The sequence below is a fragment of the Anarrhichthys ocellatus genome, unplaced genomic scaffold (genome assembly GCF_004355925.1).
Source record: "Anarrhichthys ocellatus isolate YVR2014 unplaced genomic scaffold, GSC_Weel_1.0 scaffold65, whole genome shotgun sequence".
NCBI classification, from domain to species: Eukaryota; Metazoa; Chordata; class Actinopteri; order Perciformes; family Anarhichadidae; genus Anarrhichthys; species Anarrhichthys ocellatus.
The window spans coordinates 1-23,087 of NW_022280095.1; the positions used below are offsets into that span (position 1 = coordinate 1).

Sequence of the window (23,087 nt, forward strand, 5' to 3'; positions counted from 1 at the left end):
TCTCATTTCATGTAGTTTGAAACTTGCCAGCTTAAGCCAATTTTTCTGCATGAAGCCCGATGTTTTCAGACTACACTCATAATTGTACTGGAGTTGTCTACACGGGTCGGCAAATTAAAAAAACACCCATTTGCATGAACTGCTGTCGGAACACGGCATTTTCCACAATACACCAATGTGTAGGGCTAGTGGCACAACGGAGAACGCAATGGCGAATGCTTGATTCAAGTCGAGTTCATATCCAGAGGTCCAAATACGCTTGCCCTCATTTACAATATTCTTGCTCAACAAACACTGTATCAAAATACATCAGAACTATATACAGAAATATAAAGTTTTTGTATTATACATCAACATATTCCAGGAAATGAAGGGAATTTAGTTTGAATAAATAATACATTTTTTTTGCCACACCTCACATATAAAAATAAATAACTAAATAATCGAAGTTGTGTTATTGGTTGCATGCAAAAAAGTGGAAACTACAAACTAGTATAAAAAGGAACCTCCCAGTCCTAAACAAGAGATGGTCATAGGGACATAAATGCGATGGATAAACTGACATTTTCCCTGATGAATAAGGGGAAGACCTTACCCTGAAAAAAGAGCCATGTGTAACCTTCACTGCTGTCATACTTGGATTTTTCCTCTATCTGTTTTTCTTTTGTAAAATATACTTATTTGTTTGAAAATAAAAAGTGACAAAAGAGGTGTTTGTGCGAGTGTTGGTACCTGCAGCATTGCCATGCTGTCGTCAGTATTTCCTCTCTGTGCTTCCAATTCGGCAGCTTCGACCATGAAGAGGGCCTGAATATCCAGTTCTCTCCATCGTGCACATTCATCAAGTCCCTCCTGTAACACCCAAGCTGCTTCCTCATTGATGTTCTTACCTAGATAATATGAACACATCCCCTTACACACAGTTTCAATATCCAATATCTAACATTCAATGACTTACCTATATGCAGCTAATGAAGTACACAGCTTTTTTTCATTTGTTGGCCATTTGAAGTTGCTAATACTTTGTTTTTCAATAATAATCAGATCTTCTGGTAACACTAGGCCTATATAATTTGTAAGCTTTGTAATGTAAAGAAACAAGGTAAAGTAGTCCTCCATGTGTTTTTAAAGTATACATCCAGTACTAGTTTGCATAGAAGGGAAGATAACTCATTTGTTTTGACATTTATAATCCTTGTGATATTAGTCCAACTGTTTCACCAATACACCGTTCAGAAAAAAAGAAAGAGCAGCACAACACATGATCAGACCTGGGAAAACGTCAGCAGTGCCAGGAATCTGTGCAGCCAAGCTGCGGACCAGAGCCAGGCGGCAGAGCAGCCACAGAGAAACTCCAATTCTCTCACTGGCCTCAACTGCTCTAGGACAGTCTCCATGCAGGAGGTTTGACACACTGCAATCTTTAGAACCCTAAGGACCGGATATTACACAAATAAACACATGCATACACACACCATGTACAATCAATCACCATTCTACTGCCCCAGTGTGGTAATATGTTCATATTTTACATGTAAATAAAAAAAGATGACATTATCATTTTTCAGCTGCTAACACACTCAGTTTCATTTCAGATGCTAACTTTGGTTGTAATGTTGTCATGTCTTGTATTGTTTCCGACACAGTTCACATTACAGAACATGACATATGCTTTTTTTTTTAAACAACTTATTTGATTCTGCAACCAATTCATATAAACCTGCTACCTGTTCAATTCCAGTCCTGGCATGTAGGATCTCAGATGCGGGTTTCGGAGAGCTAGGTATGATTCCTCTCATGATCACAGGACTTGTCTGCAGTAGCACCAAGGCTGAAATTGCCATCTCAGAACTAAAGGATGTTAAAATTGTTAAGATGGTCAGGAAATACAAACATAAGCATGTGAACATACAGCACAGATGTATAAGGCCCCTGTACCTATTTGCAGCATGTCCTTGCTGCAGGTATAGATTGGCCTTTAGAAGATTGGACTCTATTGACAGTTCCAGGTTCTCCATTTCACCACAGGACTGAGGTGTGAGCTGACGGAAAATAGAGTGCAACAAGGAGGATGCTCCTTCTAGTAAAAGGAACTGCAACACATGAGAGGACAGATATGAGTAAGTCAACACAAACAAGTTAGAAACAAGTTGCTACATATTTACAGTAAGGTGCCAAAAATAAAACAATGCTTAAATTACAGTTAGCGGGAAAAAACCCTAATGTAAAGATCTATTGAAAAATCCCAAAGAAGCCTTACCTTTATTCTTTCTGGCGTGAGCTTCTCCTTTTCTACATCAAGGGTCAGCACTTTTGGCTCTTCTGTCTTTAGACAGGAGGCCTCAGTGTCCAATCTGTTCTGTTCATGAGGTTTGGAGTTCACTGGACAACTTGTTATGCTGGCACAAGCTTCTCTTTCAACAGTATCTGAAAGACATTCTCACTGTAAGCATAACCAGCTGTTTGATCCACAGTGACTATTTTAGAATTAAATCAAAATCTGAAACTTATTTGGTTCAATGCAATCCAATCAGAGATGTCACATGATCCAAATAATAAACACAACATTAATAACAGAGAGAAGAAACTCTTGCTTACAGACCTGGCACATGAGAGCCATGTACGGTGTCACTGAGTGCCAGGACTAGTTGAATACGAGCAAGGTTGAATCTGAGGCACAATGTGGATCCATACAGTGATCGGACCGCTGGAGCAAAGTCACAGTTCACAAGTTCCTCCAAAGCCTAACCACAAACCAAAAACCACACAAATGTAATCAACTATATTTATTTGTTAATTTGGCAAATACGTATATTGCTGAAACATGTCAATGGAACAGTTTTTGTCTACAGCTGAAACAGAGTGTACGTATTTATGTGTATACAATATGTGTGTGTATGTTTTTGTCAGTGCATTCATATGAGCAAATTGGCAGGGGGTGGGTCGGGGGGGGGATGAGGCGATTCTATAACTATAAAGCAAGGAATCTCTGTCTGTCTGTTCTTTACATATGGCGAGGACAGCTCATCTGATCTACTTCACACTTGGTGGTTGTAATGCTGGGGACCCAAGGGAGTGCTTGATCAAATTCTGTGCCATTTGAACACATTCACTTCAATATTCAATAAGTTAAATAATAATAAACTCTAATTAAACAAGCAAACAGCACTCTTCTTCTACGGCATCTTGCTATACTTTTAAACTTTTCTCTAATTGGGAATGATGGCTTTAGCAGTGGTCAAAAAGTACGCCTACTCAAAACTGTTGTGAAGTAAAACTATTAACTTTTAATGGCAGAATAATTAATACTACAGAGTAAAAAAATGGCATTCAAATGTCTACTTTAAGTAAAGACTGAAAGCGAGACATTGTCAGTACAATGTACTGTGATGCAACTATTGTATGTTATGGCAGGTGTATTAATGAGCATCCAGGAAAGCGCAGTGTCAAGTGTGAAGTTGATTGTAAGAGCGTATCTCGAGAAAGCTGCAAGCACCAACATCACAGGTCAAGCATTTAGCCGGTTCAGAACACGCATGTTTTAAACTGCACTGCACCAGTCTTATCAAAGTAAAGGAAATTGCACCAACTGTGGCAGCACGGTTATTCCTTTTAGAATGATTTATGTGAACATTCTTTCATCAAAAACAATGTGAGATTTACTTTTAAATCTATAATAAAATACTTCATAGAATTACACTAATGAAATGTCCCCAGATCTTCAGAAATATAAAGAAGTCTTATATACAAAATACCTCAGAATTGTCCAGGAGAGACTTGTTGCTGTAAAACGTCTTTGCAGGCTGCACAATAAGCACAATTTATAATATGTATTAAAATGATGGCATATATAAACACACATAACAAAACTTTAAATCCTGTGCAGAGGCAGCACTAGAAAAGATATTTTGTTTGACAATCTTCCAGAAAGACTGTACACTGTGTCCCACTGATGTTTAAATTAGGTTGGAAGTAACCGGCACACTTATGTATCTCTCCAAGCGGGTGGTAGGCAAACAACCCATGTCTTCACATATTCAATGATAATTTCATATTTACAGTAGGCCTACTACAAAAACAAGGTCAACATTGTAACTAAAACTGTCCATAAAGTACACCACTGCCAACATTACCAGTTTACACAGGCAAAGAGCGGACATATGTGCATTCTTACTTGGAGATTATCTTTGGGGATGTAGTGTCCATGGGGCAGAAGGACCCCTGTGCCTTGTGTGAGCTGAACTGCCTCCTTTACAGCTTCAGTGAACAGACACAGTTCAGTAAGGGCACGAATCTGCAGGAAAAAAACAACCCAATCCAGACTGAAAACTCCACCAGACCCATGACAGGAGAAACATTTACATTTACATATAGAAAACAGCCCCAATACTGACCTTAAGTATTTTGCCCTCAACAGTGCGTTGGACATCTCTGCACACACTTCCCACAAAATGTAGGTAAAGGGCTAGTATGGGCAGTAGCTGAAATTACACACACGTTTCTACAAATCAAATTTTCTTATCTTGAGCCTTGCAGTTAAAAATGAGGACAGACAGGCAATGTTTATGTGTGTACCGTAATGTAGTAGCCTGTGGTGAAAAGCCAGTGGCAGAGGAAGTTAAGGCCGGTTACGGTGGTGCTGAGGTGAACTCTGTGGGGCTCAGAGAAAAGGTCAACTCCAGGGAGCAGTTCATCTCTGATGCTGTGATAGGTGTACTGGAGGTCTGCCTGTGGCTGAGCCAGGGAGCAACACAGCACGCACTAGGGAAGTGGGTCATACACACACACACACACACACACACACACACACGCACACACACACACACAGACACACACACACAAGCATGTCAAAATGAATGCACACAAACACAGACAGTAAAACTGTATTCAGGCATGAGAGCAACAACCTCTCCTGTCATCATTTCATCAATAGTGCATTTAGCAACATAAGTAAAAACCATGTTTGTGAGCAGAGACAGATTAACCTCCCCCTGGAAGTATTACCTTAAAGAGGTGTGCTGACATGAGACAGCACTTGGTCCGCTCGCTGATATCAGCTGTTAAGATGTACCTGTACGTCAAAACACACCCTTCAGGAGCAAGTAGCATTTAGAGCGACATGCTTGAAACGCGCCCGAAAAACACCTCTAATCGATGCTTAACCTCATTTAAACCCACCGTGCAATCTTAGCAGTGAGCCCAGCAGCCTGTAGACATCCCCAAATGCCGACCTCTTTCAGGGTTTGTTGCAGGGAGCCACCCCGAAAGGACACGCCGTCCCATTTCTTTAAAGCACCTGAGCTCTGTAAGGCACAATCAACTGCTTTACTCCAGTGTAAGTGTGCTGCCCTGGGGATATAACACAGGAAGGAATAGAATTATTATAAGAATATGAGGAAAATCATGAAAAGCTCAACTTACAGACTTAATTACACATATACAGGTACAGTACAGGTAAAAGCATAAAATGAAAGGCTGTAGGTTTGCTTCAACAGACACATACACACTCAGCCAACAGATTCTAACCGTGTGTTTCCATCGTAGAACAGTAGGTTTCCCATTTCATGCAGCGCCAGAACTCTGAGGGAGTCGTGATTGTTGGCCTGGAGATGCTCTGAATAAAAGTTGGGTGGAGATGGGGAGAAAAGTAAGACCTTTATGAGCCTGACAGCCTGACACAGACTTCATCCAGATATTCCATTATATTTGTCATGCAGTCTGCTGGTACTCTCTATAACACATCTAACTCGGTGTCCCACTCATTGACAACTTGTCAATACATGCCTTCTTTATGTAAAGTGTGGATTTATGCGGATGTTATAATTATTCTGTGCTCTTACGAATGGAGGTGGAGTATGCAGCGCTGACAGTCGTCATGTGGTCAGGGCTGATAGGGAGCTTGTAGAGAGCATTTGGATTACTGTAGTCCTCCTCGGTCAGGTCGCAAGGTTGGATGCTTGGAACAGGCATAACTAAGGGACTGAAATCAACCAGGATTGCAGAATGGCTGAGACTTCTGTTCTGACAGTGCTTCAACTGTGCCGCAAAGCCTGGGGAGAGACAAAAGACGGTTTCAAAGAGTTGTTGTGTGAGTGTGGTAGTCCAAACAATCAGAGGAGAACTCACAGGGCTTTGTGAATGCAAGAAGTTGCAGCAGTAATGAGCGACTATGCTGGAAGACCTGAAGACAATGTGGCCTTCTCTCAAGAGCTTGACGGTAACAGCTCAGTGTGTCTTCTACATCCAGAGGAACGCACACAAGGGACATGGAGTGCTGCATCTCTGCACCTAAGACAGAGAACATGCACGAAAACATTGTACATGCAAACACTTACAACTGCCTATAAACAATTATTTGTGTGACTGAAATATTTTCACATGATATGACGTGAGGCTGGCTGTTCGAACCTTTAAGGTCAACTGTGTCTCGAGGAGTAGAGTTTGTGAGCGCTGCTTTTATGAGAATGGTCGGTTGCTGTGCAGGGTGAGCTGTACTTCCAATGAGCAGTTGGGAGTCTGCGTAGCTCCTGTAAGTTACCTGAAATATTGAAAAGAGAGCACGATATACTGTATACATACACAATGCATGAGGTAATACAATATCCCTTACTATTTGTTTAAAAAAAAGTATTTGTTTCATTGGCTTGTTTTTTCTTGTTACACTTAGATTTTGACTTTAGTGTACAATGCTTCTAAATGTTTATGTGTGTCGGTATGCGCTACCTCCTTGCCGGTGGCCTTCTTTGTCTTGACATGGTGTGGTTGAGGGAATACAGGTCCTCCAAAACAACTTATCCTTTCAAGCAGCCTCCTCTGAGCATGGACTAGTAGAGGAGTTACGATCAAGGCATAGCGTTCCCTGGGGTAGACATACAGATGCAGGCACAAACACACACACAAAACCATGGGCACAATCTCTGAGTTAAGCCATAAAGAAAGAGTGTGTGCTGTGTTTCATTCCCTTTGACGATGAGAACCTGCCCATAATCTTTACTCATCTCTGTTGAATGTTACTATACAAAAACCTTTTATTATAAAATGTTAGCTGCACTCGTTGTTTAATGACTGCAATATAGTCTGTGCTTAAACAGTTTTTCTCACCGTGTGTACGAGTTGAATACTAAGGCAAAGTGGGCCAGGCTTTCCCATTTGCCACTGTCATGGAGACGCTCCAGAGTGTGCAAAACCAGGGTGCGAACCCAACGCAGGTCCACCTGGGTGCTGTTATCCAGTGGGGCGGAGAAGTGGAGGCTGGACTCAAGTTCCTCCTCAGTCAAGTCTCTGTCATACAAACTCCACAGCTAGTTGGGACAACAATGAAGATGAAAGTCATGAACAGGACTGTGTCGTCTTCACTCTGTAGCTGTAAATGTGTTTCGCTCAGATGACAAGATGCAGACTGAAGTGACAATAGCAATCATTCAGCAACCTCCAGACGTGAAAAGTGAAGCCAGTAGGGAAGAACCTTAAAATTGCAATCTTTCTTATTCCCCGCCATCGGGGGGCAACTCCTCTGATTGCAAAAAGAGAAAATGACTCTACTTCTCACTTGATTTACACCCTCTGTAACATTGTAAACATGAGGTTATGGTCTCAGTCGGATTGGGTGTTGTTCGTGTTTTCTTCTTAGAATTTTTACCCCTTCACTACGTCCACTTCTTATATACAGTCTATGATTGCAACACACTTTGCAATGCTTTTTATACTTTATTAGTAAGGGATATCATTATGTGTGTGTGTGTGTGTACAAGCAGCTACATGTGTGTATAGGTGTATGTGACACTTACCCCAAGTCTGTTCAGCATGTCCATCATTAGGTCAGTAGCCAGCACCAGTAGTGGGGTGAAGGTGGTGTGCAGCTGGTCTGCTGTGATGGAGGAGGGAGGTTCATGCTGAGCAGCTCTCTGTACTAGCACGGTGATTCTGCAGCTTTGGTCCCACACAGTCTGACACACACACTGTAGAACGGTCCAGTGACTGCCACGGTGGGCCAACACCTGGAAAATGTTTAAAATAGATAAATAAAATATAATACCTGGATTCACACTGTGTGGTCACATGTAATGTGACTTGTGTGTAAGTGTATGTCTGTGCGTGCGTGTGTGTGTGTCTGTGTGCAGTACCATGGCCCTTTGGAGATGTAAAGCAGCTTTGGTAAGTGAGTCCAGCAGCAAGGTAGCAGTGCATCTGTGATTCTGAATTCGCTGTTCCACCATTTGAGAGATCTCTCCCTCCTCACAACTCTCTTCTGTGACAGAGTCGTCCACTCTGACTGCTGGAAGAAAAGATTAAGATAAATGATGAAACACAGACCATGAGCCCATTTTTCTTCTGGCTTTTCATAGAGTGTTTCTCACCCTCCTTTTCGTTCCTCTCTTTGTGTGCAACCACATATTCCATAAAACCGCAGTGCGAGGAGTCTCTCTCTGAGACAACCTCATATTTGGAAGATGTCTGTCGCTGTGGGTTCCTCCGCACCAGAACACCAGAGTAGGCCAGAGAGAAAAACAAGGGATTTAACTGCCTGTAACTGAAATGAATACAAACAGAACATATTATTACAGGTATGCACACACAAATGTTTAATAAGCAGAATTATCTATTGCTAGAAAAATAGCTTCTTCTATCTTGTGAGTTCACCTCTGCTGCAGGGCTCCTCCATGCAGCTGGTCCAGGCCCTGGTAAAGCAATGCTAAATGGGCTTCGGCCATGCTGTAGTTGAGTTGAGACTTCCACACACTCTCCCGACAGCACATGCTCCTCAGCTGAAGCAGCTTCTTGTGGCGTTGCACCACAGACGACATCATGGTTAGCAGGTTCTCTACAGCCTTCCTTTCCCTACACACGCGGATAGAAGTCCAGTGCACATGTGGTTATTGGAACAAACACATATAATTGCACACAAACACATACACACATACTGTACCTTTTACTTTTCACTCCCTGGAGCATTCTGTGTGCTATTTTCTGCTTTACTGTCTTCCTTGTGTCATCGTGGGAAGGTGTTTCCTTGTTCTGCTACAAAAAAGTATTTGGGATTAAGGTACATCCGTAATGTAATGTACTTATCGATAGTTTTGATGGGTGTCCACCGTTAGGTACCAAAATTGAGAGCAATTTGCAGAGCATATAGGTAGCAACACAGCAGGTTGAGGCTACCTTACAATATCATAAACCAGAACACATAATGAGATTTTTGTGTATGTATGGGTATTATGTGTTGGGTATTTGTGCACATATTATTTTCACCTGTGGTGGTTCATTTCCTTTCGGAGCCTGAGCACTACTTCTTCTTTTACTCTGACTGTTTCCCTCCAAACATTTTGTGGACATTCCCATCTTCTCGTCTTGTCTGACAAAGATAAAACCATCGACATACTGTCAAGCCTTTATCAGCAGAGGGAAAACAGCTACTATCCGTAATACAGTGCAGTACGATCCATACATAAGTAAGTGGACAGTAATTCATTATTTGATGTATTGACTATACGAGTACTAGTTTGAGATACAATGATTATAAAATGAAAGCTGAACTATTTAGTTTGAGCATTTCTTTGTTTGTATCAGTAAAGAGGTGAATAGTCAAAGCACACCTGCACAAAATGTCAAACATGCTTTGTCCCCACTTTAACACAAGGTCCGGGTGGCCTTCTTCCATGGCTCTCTGGAGAATTAGTGCCGCAAACTCAATAAAATATACCTTGTGTCTGAGCTTCATCACTATAAAAACACACACACAAAACACAGGTGTCAATTATGAAAAGACTAATTATTCATTGAAAACATTATGTAAGTGTGTGCCACTTACCTTTTTGAAAGGCATAATTTAATGTGCTGTTGAAGATCAGATCATACAATACGGTGGGTACCTCACAGCCAATCAGTGGGCATGCAATCTCTACAGGAAGATCATACACAACGTTGAGTTTAGGGGGCGCATCTCAAAAAGGTTGAGAACCAATGTTATAAAAGATAATGCACATGCTACAGTGCAAATTCATGAACACCTTTTCTTGGTGTCAACTTCAAGTGTGAATACAACTCATCTTAACATCAAGTGAGAATTATTTGTTGCCAAATTGTTGAAATAAAACCCACCATGGCATATTTTCAACAAACATGGCTTTAATAACTATTTAAAAAAAACACTGTAAAGTTATCGCTATACTTTGGTTGTTTGTTTTAAACAAACTTGCATTTAAAAAAAAAGTGTGTGTTTCTGTGTTTCTGTGTGCTACCTCTTTCTATGATGAGAGCTGCTTCAGATCCGATTGTTTTCTTGTTCTTCCGGTGCAGTGCTTTCAGCTGAAGACTTATCGTCATTTTACCCTTGATTGCAGCATGATCTCTCTTAGACTACATACACAAACACAACAACACTAGAAAAGTGGAGCAAAATATTCTTAATTTTGCTGTATATTTAAAGTATGAAATATCAAAACATCACATTTGTAAAACACTTTGCAAATATTGGATAATCATAGATTCATTCATGATCTTAAGTCACTCTAAGAGTGAGGCTAAATTATGAAATAAATCTACACTTTTACACTATTCCTTACACCCACAGCTTTAGCGGCAAGTCCACTGATCTGCAGCTGAGCATCGTAGACCTGTTGGAGCAGCCTGCGACCACTGTCCATCACCACAGAAGCCATCTGATGCTCCCTGAGCACACGTAATGCCTGGTCAAGAAGGATGAGACATTATTGCAATTATATGATATATATATATGCCCTTTTTAACATATATGTAAGTATGCCACGTTTTAGCATGCAACCCACACACTACGTTTTCAAGACCACTGACACTTCTACAAACACATAAACAGTTTAAACTAGTTGTGCGTATATGCAGACACACCTTGGAAAGGTAGTAGGTGATGCAGGCTATCATGTGCATAAAGGACTCTGAGGTGTTTCCAATCCATTTTTGTTTGAGAAGACCTGAATTCTCCTCCAAAACCATCAAACATTTCTTTAGCACCTGCATATCAGAACAAAGACACAGTTATGAATTATTTACAGTTTGTATCATGTTATATTGTTAACAGACTAAAGTTGTGGTTTGTAGGACAAAATATGGAGACTTATATGGATGAGGTAATGCATACCTGTATAACAGGGTCGCAAGCGATCTGATGGAATATTAGAGGAGCCAGGAGGCCATAACAGCTGACTACAGCTTGCACTGCAGCGCTACCGTCATTCAACCACATTGCCAGGTCCACGGCCACCAGCATTCGCTCACACTCTGCCAGTCGGGCTTCCTGCATACACACATGTGCAAATATAATGTATTTATATTTATGTTCATTTTAAAGATTTTTTCAAATCAATACAAGCAAATGGTAAGAAACTTTCACAGTGTGATGCTGCTAACAATGATAACTACGAACCGTTAGTGTCATTACATTCAGAAAAAACAATATATCACTGTTGCACACCTCCCTATCCAGATCTTCTTCTTTCTTTCTTTTTTTTACCTGTTCCCAGACAAACGGCCCACTATCACTGAATGAGTCACAATAGAGCGATCCCTGCTGAATGTTGATCTCTGTCTCAATGAAGATGGAAGTGAGGAACAACTGACACAGGTGAGGAGAGGAGCGTTGCAAGGTCTGGACACGCAGCCTTCGACATGGGGAATGGAGATGGAGCAAAAGGAGATTTGCAAATTCAAAGAAAGACAGACTTCTTAACTTGAAGTATGTGGATGTTTCCCTCCTTACCCTGTGATAGCCAGTCTATCCTGTGTGCCCTGGGACCCCGGGTCGGTGTAGGTATAGTGGATCCACAGCTCTCTGCAGGCTCTCTTTGCTACAGCATGCTGCTCTGTTTGAAATGCCACCTGAGGAAGGAGTCAAAAAAGCCCAAACAGTAATTCTGTTATTTCTCTTGCTCTGTGGGCAACAGTGTTAAAGAGACATATCTTCAACACTCGCCAACTCACACCAAAACAATTTGGAGGTAAGAGGAAGAATATGTATTTTTGATTTCATGGTGAACTGTCCCTTTAAGGTATCCATCAGTTTGGCATTGGCCAAAATCCCAACAATGAGAACAACTTTATGAGCCAGGCTCTCCATTCTACCCAAATAAGGCAACGTCTACATATGTGTTAGGGTGAGAGTGTTGGATTAAGGCACTGCTATTTATTTCCCTGGAGTTTTTCAGCACGAGGAAAATCACCTGGACCCAGCATGTGATGAGGGTGGCGGGGTGACAAACTAGTACTTGTTTTTACTAGTGTGTAGTGTACCTGTGCCAAGTGAGCCCACGTGTAAAGCAGTGGTACCGGCAAGGATGCCAGCATTGGGAAAGTTGACCCTCCTATGGTGTTGCCCAGTAGATTGCCCTGGTGGTTGTAGGCTGCTACAGCAAACACATACTTCTGGTTGGGCTCCAGACCCTCCACTCTCAGCACGCACTCACCAGACACTGCTGGTACCTGGAGACATACAAAATCAGACCTAATATTATGGGCACACACCCGATCATACAAGATGACAAAATGTGTTCCACTAGACCTGACACTCTTCTGTGAAAGAGATGAGTTGTACCATATTTCCAGTTCCTTGTAGGCTGCAGTCTCCGAGGCGGACTTTCCGGTTAATGCCCTCAGCTGCACGGCCGCAGAGCTGGTACCAGCACACCTGGAGAGAAGCAAGGAAAAAATAAAGATAAAGAAGCTTTGCTTAATATCTGACACTTGCAGTAAATTAAAATCTCACTTGTCCCTCCAAGTTATAAGGTGCTGGGGAAAAGGTTAAGGAGCGGTCAGTGCGTGAAAGCAGGATAGGGGGAGGCGGTGGGTTTTCTTCTTTGTCCTTCTTCCCTTTATCTTTGTTTTCAGCTGGAGTCTTAGGGGTGGCGGAGATATACAGTTTTCTCTCTTCCACCCCTGCTTTCTCTATCAGGGTGGAGGCCTCCTGGCAAAAAAGCACACAGACAATATTGATTACACTTCACAAAGGCTCGCCTCAATCATTAGTAAAAGGGGCTACATTTGAGTCCTTACACAGTCTGTACATAAATTAAATGTGCCACTGAGGCCTCAAGTAAAAGGTTTGAATTTTAACAGATAAACATACACATGACTGTGGAAGTTTTTTACATTTCATGCGTAGTTGTGACTGTATCTACGAAAGTGTGAATGTTTGTGAATGTGTAACCTCTAGCAGACTCTTGGTTTTGTTGCTGTTATTTGGCTCCATGTTGTTGTGCGCCAGTGAGGCTTTCTGCATCAGAAAAAGAGCTTTGGACACCTTGTTCTTCTTGGTCCGATCCAACAGTTCAGACTCTGTGACTAGACACAACCAACAAAGACACAACCCACACATTCAGACCCATTACTTATGTCTACAATTAGGCATACTTTTTTGAATCAATATCCTTTATGAACATTTACACTGACAGCTAACTATGATTTATTGCTTATTTATTATAATTCAGCAAGCGCTGGATCGGGAAATTTCACCATTTTCATCAATAGATAATTGAGTACAAACTCAATAGGGCAAAAGGCTAATGAATTCTCAAAAATCTCCAATCAGTAAATGTGCCTGTGTGGCAGTGAGTCTGACCTGCATTTAGCTGCAGTAACTTGAGGGAAGCCCTGTGGTGGATGATGTCAAGCTCTAGATGAAGGTGTGTGGCCAGCAGGAACACATGTGAGGACTGAGTGTGTCGAGAGGCTCCGATATCGGATTCTGCCTTAGTTTTGAATTCTTCTTTCCTCTTTTGGCTTATTTCATCTTCTTCATTTCCCTTCTGTGATGATGTCGGAGAAAATAGGGAGGGAGTCGATGGAGGGAGAGGACCAAATCTCTATGCCAATAAGAGAAAAACCCACTGTATTATCTCAATCTACACAATGTCCTGTTAATACTTTTACATGTTTTCATCTTACAATACTGTGTTGAGATCCTAACACAAAGCAACACCTGGCTTAGAATTGTGTAGTAAATAAATGTCGGACGGAAGGTGTTGTATAGGTTAACTGCCTACCTGCATGAAGGCAGAGTCGGTGATTGCTGAGCAATCTTGCGGCAGCAGTGTAGCTACACCCTTTGCCAGAGCCTCAAGACCCCCATCCACCACCTCACACACCCTCTGAAGCAGCTCTGTGCTGGAACTCTGCAAGCACACACAAACACATACATTGAATGAAGCGTTTTAAAAATATATCTATTTCTGAAAAGCCTGAAACAGAATACAGTACACTGGTGGGATATGTTTGATTTGTTATTTTATCACATGTGCATACACTTATAATAATAAATACTTGTAGTATGAAGAACTATCATTTGACGTTACGCATAGACAGACATTTACATACCCCAAGAGAGAAAGACCGTGGCTTCACACCCTCACTGTCTGCTTCACAAGCTCCTAGAAGAAGACAACTTATTGTCACAGCTATGGTGAACGTGATGTGAACGTGATGTGAACGTGGCGTGAACGTGGCGTGAATGTGGCGTGTGTGAGTTTACCCAATACTAGAGTGATATTTTTTACAAAACAACACATGATGAAGTACGAAAGTTGCATGTTTCAGCTGTCGTAAAAACTGAAACAGGGAAAATACAAGATCCTCACCTCGACTTTGATTACGTTCAGCTGCACTCTCTAGCCGTACGGCCAATGTGTGAATCATCTCCGCCGTCATTATGCAGTCAAGAGCTGCCAGGTCACAGGCATAGGCCACCTCACACAGCATAGACAGACACCACAGCCACTGCAAACATGTTACACACACATGAAAAGTCATAAGTAGGACATTTGCATTAAACATACTGTGAAAAATGTCCTAAACTACAAAAAATATATTGAAAAAATGCTATGCTGTAGAGTAGGGCTGTAACGAACGAAATTAGATTTTCACTACACAATTATCGTAGTTAAAAGAATTCACGACAACAGTTATGATATGTGTATTACAAACATGATAGCAGTATTTCATTTTTGATATCACGGTTATTGTCAATACTACCGGTATATCGCAACACCTCTACTGTCGCAGATAAAAGACACTTTATGTTTGTCAATATATTGCTCCTATCAGCCAGAAAGGCAAAGCTTACCTTTTTAAATACATACCTTGTCGTAATCATCTACCTTCTCATGGTAGAGTGTAAACTCTGGGTGTTGTAGCGGATACCTCTGGATCGCCAGCTTCACTTTATCCCACAGAAATAACACAACATCCAAAACCAGATCCTCATCTGGCTGCACCTCCTACACAAACACACACACATACAGTATATAGATATTCTCTCACTGTAATCATGGTCATTGGCAGATCAACCCCAACACAAACGCACATAGAAACTTACAGGAGCAGAGCCACAAACAGACTTGTGCAGGGTGTCTACCAGGTCAATCAACTCATCCCCCATTGAGAATGAAGACTTGTGTCCATCTGGTGGAAACATAAACAACAAAACCACGTTCTAATTTCTGAAATGTGTTGAACACCTTATTAGTACCAAATCAATGCTAGGTTATGAACAAGAAATCTCAAAGTACGTCAGCTAATGTTTGACAGGAAGTAATTTTGGTTAAGATACTCAAATTTGACAGCAGCTTAGCAACAATGTGAAATAATCAATCACAAGTAATCAAGGACAAGAAGGCAGAAGGTTGTTCAAGGATCAATGAAGTCTGGGCAACAGTAATAAATAACTTTGTGGACCGTTTATATGAATCCATTTATAAAGGTTTAGAGGTTTGATGATTTATATGTGGCACAATTCCACCTTTACTACCATCAATCATGTTGTCTTCTCTAGGACGGCTCCTCTGAGAAGACAGCAGACTATTGAACCTGTCAAGTAAAGCAAGCTCCAGCTCGGCCCTCCTGAACGACTGACCCTCCACACCCTGACACAGAGAGACAAATATATTAAACCGAAACTGGAAACATAAGAATACAAAAGTGACAACTGATAGAAATGGAGCATATTCCCCTTCTCTCAGATGCTGGTGTGCTACTTACAGACAGAACCTGCAGCATCTCTCTGGCAAGTTCAGTGAAAGCATCTGGCTGCTTGTACTGAAACAAGATCTTAATAAACCTCGTTGCAGACATGATGGGCACTTTGTTTTCTCCTATCAACACAAGACATTGCATTACTTCAAAAGGATTTCCAGACAAAACAAAACACGCCTCAACAAACGACAAAGTGTTATAAATGTAACCATTTCTGTAACGTGAGAAAAAGGGACTAACCTGCAATTGCTAAATCCATTAGCGTGGATGTTGGTGTCAGCGCACCGAGACTCACGAGAGACTCACTAGTAGTGGCGACTCCTTCACAAACATACAAGCATATTACTCAATACACAAAGGGAGCATTCCTCACCCAATACAAATGTAAGGATTCTAAAACAGAGTCTATTCTGTTACGTGTTTGTGTTACTAACCAGATAAGATACTAATGCCAGCAGACAGGAGTTCCAGGATCACCTCCTGCAGCTCTGGTTCATCCGGCAGCCTTGTCTGCAGCGGGCGTCTGGTGCTGTCCCAAAGTGCTTCCAAGATGCCCAAGAACTGCGCTGGACTGCTGTCAAACAGGCCCATTAGCATGCGCTCTGTTGTAGTACGAGGCCATGGCCCCTACAGAAGATACAGGCAGGCATAGAAGGACACTTAAGGTTGAGATTGAACACTGAATGTGACCACATGGCAGTAAAGGGGATCTTACTACATTGGATATGTCCTTCAAGTTGCCTTTGCTTTTGATTCTGAACATGGGTTTGGGTCTTCCTCTGGCCTCAAACACTGCACGCTTAAATATCATGGCAGCCAGCTGAAGAAAAAAAAAATGTGGATGGACATTATTTGATAAACCAGAGAAAAGCACATCAACACAGACTGTTACCTTGGGCACAAAACATCACAAGAAATCTCTACATTTTCAGAGGGCAACCACCTGTATGTGTCCGTATTCATAAAAACAGTGGTGGCTATCTAGTGAAACAGCTGTCATCTTACACAATGAGAGATGTGATTCTATGAATGCAGTGTCACTATTTGCTTATACGGCATGAGTTGAGAACGAAGAACTGTGGCTTCCCATGCTTGGGTCGTGTAGATTGGACTTCCAATGGCACTTAAACTGATCAGATATGTAGAGGTTTGATATTTGCATGTACCGTGTGTTCTTTGCATCCTTTTGATGTTTGCAGCTGTCACTGAGATGTATGAATGATCTCTCTAATATTCGATCACAGTGAAAGAGTGTATTTCGGTAGGAGGAGTCTCCCACCTTGATAGAGGCTTCTTTGTAAGCTCTCTGAGTCTCTCTGGTGGCAGGAACGTCCTCCTGCTCCTCCAGCTTTGCCAGCTCATTGATCTTTCCGAGGGCTCTCCTGGCAAATTCCTGAAAGCATTTGAAGACTTTAAGAATTTCAGTTTCATAACCTTGTGCTTGTCGGCGTCCGGATGCAGATGACGAGTGTCTTTTACCTCCGCCTGCACAGCAGCCTGGTTATCATAGTAACAGTGGCAAACAGCGCAGTAGAGCGTGACAATCCACGGCAGATACTTCGCAGTCATCAGAGGGACGGACAGCTCGAGACTGATGCTGGCCCACAGAAGGTACTCCAGTGCCTGAACAGGATCATGACAAACACAGTTATATCGACATTATGAAACACACACATTTCTGGTTATTTCATAACCACAATACACCACATGCTCAGCCAATGTGGAGATGAGAGTGAATCACTGAAAACTCACATAATTAGCTCAAACCACATTAACCAGTCAGTTATGGTTTTGTCTGTCACACACCATTCTCACCCTCATCCATTTAGAGTGCATCAGACGTGGCAAAAACAATATTTTGATCCAACTATTATCCATCTCTAAGTACCTGTGCACTACAATTCATGGTCATCAGGTAACGACAGATGGTGTAGATGAGTAATGAACCTGGAAAAGATGAGAAAGGAAAAGAGAAAGAGGTTAGTTCTACAGCAAAATATAAAATACAGTAGAATCTTGTAATTTCTCACTTAATTTGAACCCAAAATCACGTTTGCTTTGTTCAAAGGGTTAATTTAGCGGCTAAGACCCGTGTATGTAGATCCTCACAAACCCACCCTTTTAGGCACATAATATCGTCCTGTACCACACTTTGACAACTTACTTTATTCTTTCAAAATGTTATGACAGACAAAAAGAAAATACTGGTTAAAACCAGTGGTGTATAAAGTACCCAAAAGCCATACTTGAGTAAAAGTAAAGATACCTTACTGGAAAATGACTCCAGTAAAAGTAAAAGTCACCTATTAGAATACTACTTGAGTAAAAGTCTTAAAGTATCCGATATTTATTGTACTTAAGTATCAAAAGTAATTTTCTGATATTAAATGTACTTAAGTATTGAAAGTAAAAGTACAAGTAAATGCTGTTAATAAAAAAGCAAAGAGTCAGAATTTTGAGAATTATGAAGTTTATTCTTTTAAGTGCTGTGGCACCATGACCAAGGACATGGAGCTGTGTTGAAAATAATTGGGTTGGCTGTGATCCATCCAGGAGCAACAATGTTCAACATAATATATTGTACATAAGTATACTTTTGCATCTAATATGAACTTATCATCATAATTCTCCTAAAAGCAATATGACACTATGAAGGAGTTGTAACAGTGCGTTTATAAGTATGCTCATTCCAACTAGAGGATGTAGAGGGCAAATGCATAATATTGTGTTCAGCAAAGAATATCCACTTGATGCATCAGGTCAGTGTTGTGAGAAAGGACGCCTGCCTTGTAAACTCCTATGGGCCTGATTTGAACACAATAGGCAAAGGTTTTGCTCAAGCTGAATCTGCTACCATCATAACTCCATCTGATCATCCACTAAATGACTCAAATATCAAAACATGATCAATACTAAAGCAGCACCGAAAGTAACAACCCAGTCATTACTGGAAACTGAAAAATGTCCTGTTCATCTTCAAAAGACAATTCTACTACATGTAGCTTCTTTACATTCTATTAGAATGTAAAGAAGCTACATTGTATAGAATGTAACTTCTTTACATTCTATTAGAATGTAAAGAAGCTACATTGTATAGAATGATTCTATTGAAGTTATTCCTTTTTTAAATGTTTTAGACGAGTCACTAATCACTTTAAAAGAGTGATTATAGCTGATTTAACTTACAGACATGAGATTGATCTTCTCATGTCACTCTCTTTATACAATGATATAAATTCATCCCCGTTTTATTGATATCTTACGAAAAGTTACTCCTCACTTTTCGTGCGTTTTTCCTGCAAAAGTCCAGCAACATGAGTCTGTTTTCTCTTGTTACATGCATACTGTCTTTTCAAAATAAACTTCCATCTTCACAGGAAACAACTAAGGTTTAGGCGATGAAACTACTTAGTTAGGTTGAGGAAAAGATCGTGGTTTGCGTTAAAATATCTACGGAAGTGGCGTTGCTTAAGTACGGAAGTCACGTCACAAATAAAGCAACATTGGCTTCTCGTTTCACGCACGGCACAAACTGCGGCCTCCTGGAGGAAACACCAGTGTTTGTTTGACCCATCCACCTCTCCTCATCCCACCCGTCCTGTGTGGAATTCTACTCGTGTTGTCGCTCGCTAGCTTTAGCATATAGCATCCTGGGCATCACTGGGAATCTAAACACCGCGGCTTTGAGAGCACTTGTTTTGCGCATTAACGTGATTAACCAATGATTTAACTTGTAAGCTAGGACCACTGATTCACCAAACCTGCTTGCTTGCAGTCTCTGTTCCACCACAGTCCCCGACGCTGGTCTCATGATTCATTTTGTTTCTAAAGATAGATTTGATTTTGTAGCGAGTAACGAAGGTTTCAGGGGAAATGTATCGGAGTAAAAGTATCAGTTTTCTATGCAAAATGTAGTGAAGTAAAAGTAAAAGTCAACAGAAATATAAATAGTAAAGTAAAGTACAGATATCCAAAAAAACGACTTAAGTACTATACACCACTGGTTAAAACTATATAAGTTGTAGTAACACATACCATTATATATTTGCCAGCAGAGGTGCTCATGTTGCTGCAACGCCTGCATCATGATCCTGATGAAGTTCAGCACATGCAGCAGTTTACAGAGTCCCTTCTGGCAGAGGAAGCTGTGCCTTTTCTCCTGCTCAAATATACACAAGGCACAGCCCTGCATCGCACGGATCTGCAGACAAACACGTGCACATATACAACTTACATATACTGTATAGATATATCAGAGTTCAGGAACACAAGCGCACATAGTGCAGTGTACCTTCATGGCAAAGGTGTCTTGGTCTGTATCAAAACCTTCTGGGAAGAAGCAGGCCATGAAGTGGTCCACGTCTGCGATGTCTGTTATTTTCACCGAGTTGAACTGTAGCAGGTGGAGACTGTATCCCTGCCAAAAAGCGAGCTGGTACAACTACAGACAAACAGGAGCAGGAAGACTTAATGACAACTGTGAATGTGTGTTGTGCAGAAAACACCTAGGCCAATTGCTTGCTCCTTTTTGGAGGAGTAAAAAAATGAATTTGCTAATTATGGGAGCAACACAATGATGAATTGTGAGGTGAGTAATGAGGTAAGAAGTTGCAGCCAACATTAAGAGACAAGAGGCTACTAATGTAGAACAAACCAGGCAAATACCAATTAAACAATTTCTCTTTTTCATCCAAGAGTGCCTAAATTCATCACATTATGACACAAATTACCATGAATTATGAATGTGAAGCATTTGGCATCATGACAGGCTAATATGCTAATACGCATAATATGCACAGCAGCCAACACTGACTGTGGTTCCTTTCACCATCCTTATTATATGGATTGTTGTTGATGTTATGAAGCTGGTAAAGTTATTGGCTACAGCTGTGGAAACCAAATATTGGCCAGTATCAACTAACGCTATATGTGAATTACCTTTAGTACAAAGAGAAAATCTGCAATCTGCAACATGCGCTCCTGGTACAACTTGGAAGGCAGTCGTTGTTTGTACTTTTTCCAAATCTCCACCAGGATTTTAATCCTTCAAAATGAAAATCAAATTACAAATAGCATGGTTATTGTAGTAATAGTAATGTTTAAATGTTTGTGTGACCACACTGTCAAGACAACACAAACAATACAGTTGACTCACTATGCATGCAATATGGAATTGACTGAAAAGTTTTTAAAAATGTATAAAAAATGCTCCTTGTAATGTTACATTTGGCCAGTCTCCTTTCTGGTGGAGTTAAATATGACATACTCGAGGAGCAATTACTGTAAAATCATTGTTTTAAAACGGAGGCCCGCAACGCAGGGTAGGAAATTTACATATTTTTTGGGGGCAATTTTTGCCCCCACTGACTGAAATCCAGGGGCATTTTCAAAAAATTGGGGGCACTTTTTGAAACTTGTGAAATAACATTTAACCTTTGTTCAAAATAATAAATATACTTATTTAGGCTTACAATATATGAGCAATTGTCATCAAATGGCAATAATAAGACTATTAGGCAGTAGTCTACAGATTCAAAGTGTTTTCTTAGATTTTTTTAAACAAAAAACAAACATAAATCAGACAATCATATTCAATTTTATTCTTATTTCTTTGTGGTTATTTATTGTTATTACATTTTTTAAACAACTATTAACAATTATTAAGTCAACGATGCCTTGATTACATATACATCAGTCATTGTATGGAATTATTGAGAAAGATATTTTTGTAGCACCTCAAATAATGTGAAATTACCCATTTTTGTCCTGAACATATGCATTAGTCATTGTGTGGAATTTTTGAGAAAAACATTTTTATAGCACCTTAAAAATTTAGGTGTGCCATTTGAAGGTAGAAATTCAGTTCAGAGTTTTTGCTTAGTAAAATATCTTAATTGACTGTCAGTCAGGTATTATTCATTTCCAGCAACCCTCAAATCAAAGAATAAAGACACTTTACGCACAATTTAGGTGTATTTTCCCTTTAACTCACGAGATGCAGGTTGCATGTTTTATACTTAATGTGAATATAATTAATTTAATCTAATTTCCATTATGCAATATGTATAATTTGTTGGCATCTTATTCTGAAAACCGGATGTTCGGCTGAAGAAACCGGATGTTGTCTCACGTTAATCTTTCCGCTAACTTTCAAAGTCCTTCGCTCGCTCCCGATCTGCGCCGTTTGAATGAGTTTACCGTGAATTTCAGCATATAGGTGCACTAACGTGTAAGTGTCTGCTGAGTTGACCGCAGTCTCGCAGTCACAGGTCTGATTAAGAAGCGCTCCATTTATTTATTCGTTTAGAAAGTTCGGGGGCATTTTTTGCCCCTCTCCTAGTGATATCAGGGGCAAAATTATATTTCTTAGGGGCAGTTTTGCCCTTTGCCCTCGTGTATTTCCGACGCTGCCGCAACGTTAGTGACGCAACACTGCGCAGTGCGACGCACCTGCAGTCAAAAGTGAAGCCTGTCCTGCCTGTTTGCTAACTTATGACTAATAAACTAGCTAGCTAGCTAGTTAGCAAACGCTACGTTGGCACCTCACCCTTTAGCACGAGAACTGTTGTCCTGGCTGGTCGAAGAGGCGACTCGTCTCATCAATGTTATAAACGAGTTCATGTCTCGTTCAAAGGCTGAAACGACCGGGTTTCTTTTATCAAGTTTCCCGTAATATGAAGCCGGTAAATCCATTTTTAACCGTCTAACGCTCTTCTGTTAGTTTACCAGACTGCTCCACGGTGCTGGGGGAAAGCACATCACTATGGTGATGACGCTAAACAAACAGAAAGCAAAGTAATGAGCGAGCAATTAGTTGTTTTAAACTAATTTAGTCGTCTGGTTTGAACACACAATAGTCTCACTGAAGATAGCCTGCAAGTAAATACATGTTTAAATTGATTTATGCAATTAAATACATGTTTAACTGGATGCATTCACTGATTGGAGCTTTATATAGTAGCTTAATTAACAGGGACAGACAGCAACTGTAGTTAAACAGGAGTCCCATTTTAAGGAGGAAAATGAATGCCCACCCAGGTTAGGCCTGCATATCCTGCACACACTACACCCAGTTACACAAAATTGTTTAGTTA

General features: G+C 40.7%; 1 protein-coding gene across 1 annotated transcript; it reads right to left on the reverse strand.

Annotated features, from left to right (window-relative positions):
- Window positions 1-732: 732 nt before the first annotated feature.
- cfap54 (cilia and flagella associated 54) lies at window positions 733-22,734 on the reverse strand (the record flags this gene model as incomplete). The annotated part of the gene is made up of 54 exons (XM_031872721.1): window positions 22,541-22,734; window positions 20,932-21,037; window positions 20,285-20,434; window positions 20,029-20,194; window positions 17,882-17,940; window positions 17,473-17,616; window positions 17,273-17,386; window positions 16,709-16,813; window positions 16,428-16,620; window positions 16,234-16,314; window positions 16,000-16,112; window positions 15,770-15,884; window positions 15,338-15,423; window positions 15,102-15,239; window positions 14,601-14,739; window positions 14,341-14,393; window positions 14,010-14,138; window positions 13,586-13,829; window positions 13,175-13,308; window positions 12,734-12,931; window positions 12,563-12,655; window positions 12,262-12,450; window positions 11,732-11,850; window positions 11,486-11,633; window positions 11,114-11,269; window positions 10,864-10,986; window positions 10,569-10,685; window positions 10,239-10,356; window positions 9,809-9,898; window positions 9,594-9,720; window positions 9,250-9,352; window positions 8,927-9,018; window positions 8,641-8,838; window positions 8,358-8,530; window positions 8,124-8,275; window positions 7,788-7,997; window positions 7,102-7,301; window positions 6,724-6,859; window positions 6,409-6,538; window positions 6,127-6,288; window positions 5,841-6,050; window positions 5,527-5,614; window positions 5,179-5,349; window positions 5,005-5,071; window positions 4,576-4,761; window positions 4,395-4,481; window positions 4,175-4,294; window positions 3,756-3,803; window positions 2,603-2,744; window positions 2,261-2,427; window positions 1,939-2,093; window positions 1,728-1,851; window positions 1,272-1,431; window positions 733-890 (listed from the first exon to the last, which is right to left on the reverse strand). Coding segments are annotated over exons 1-54 (7,332 nt in total), but the record flags the coding sequence as incomplete, so codon positions are not given.
- Window positions 22,735-23,087: the final 353 nt, after the last annotated feature.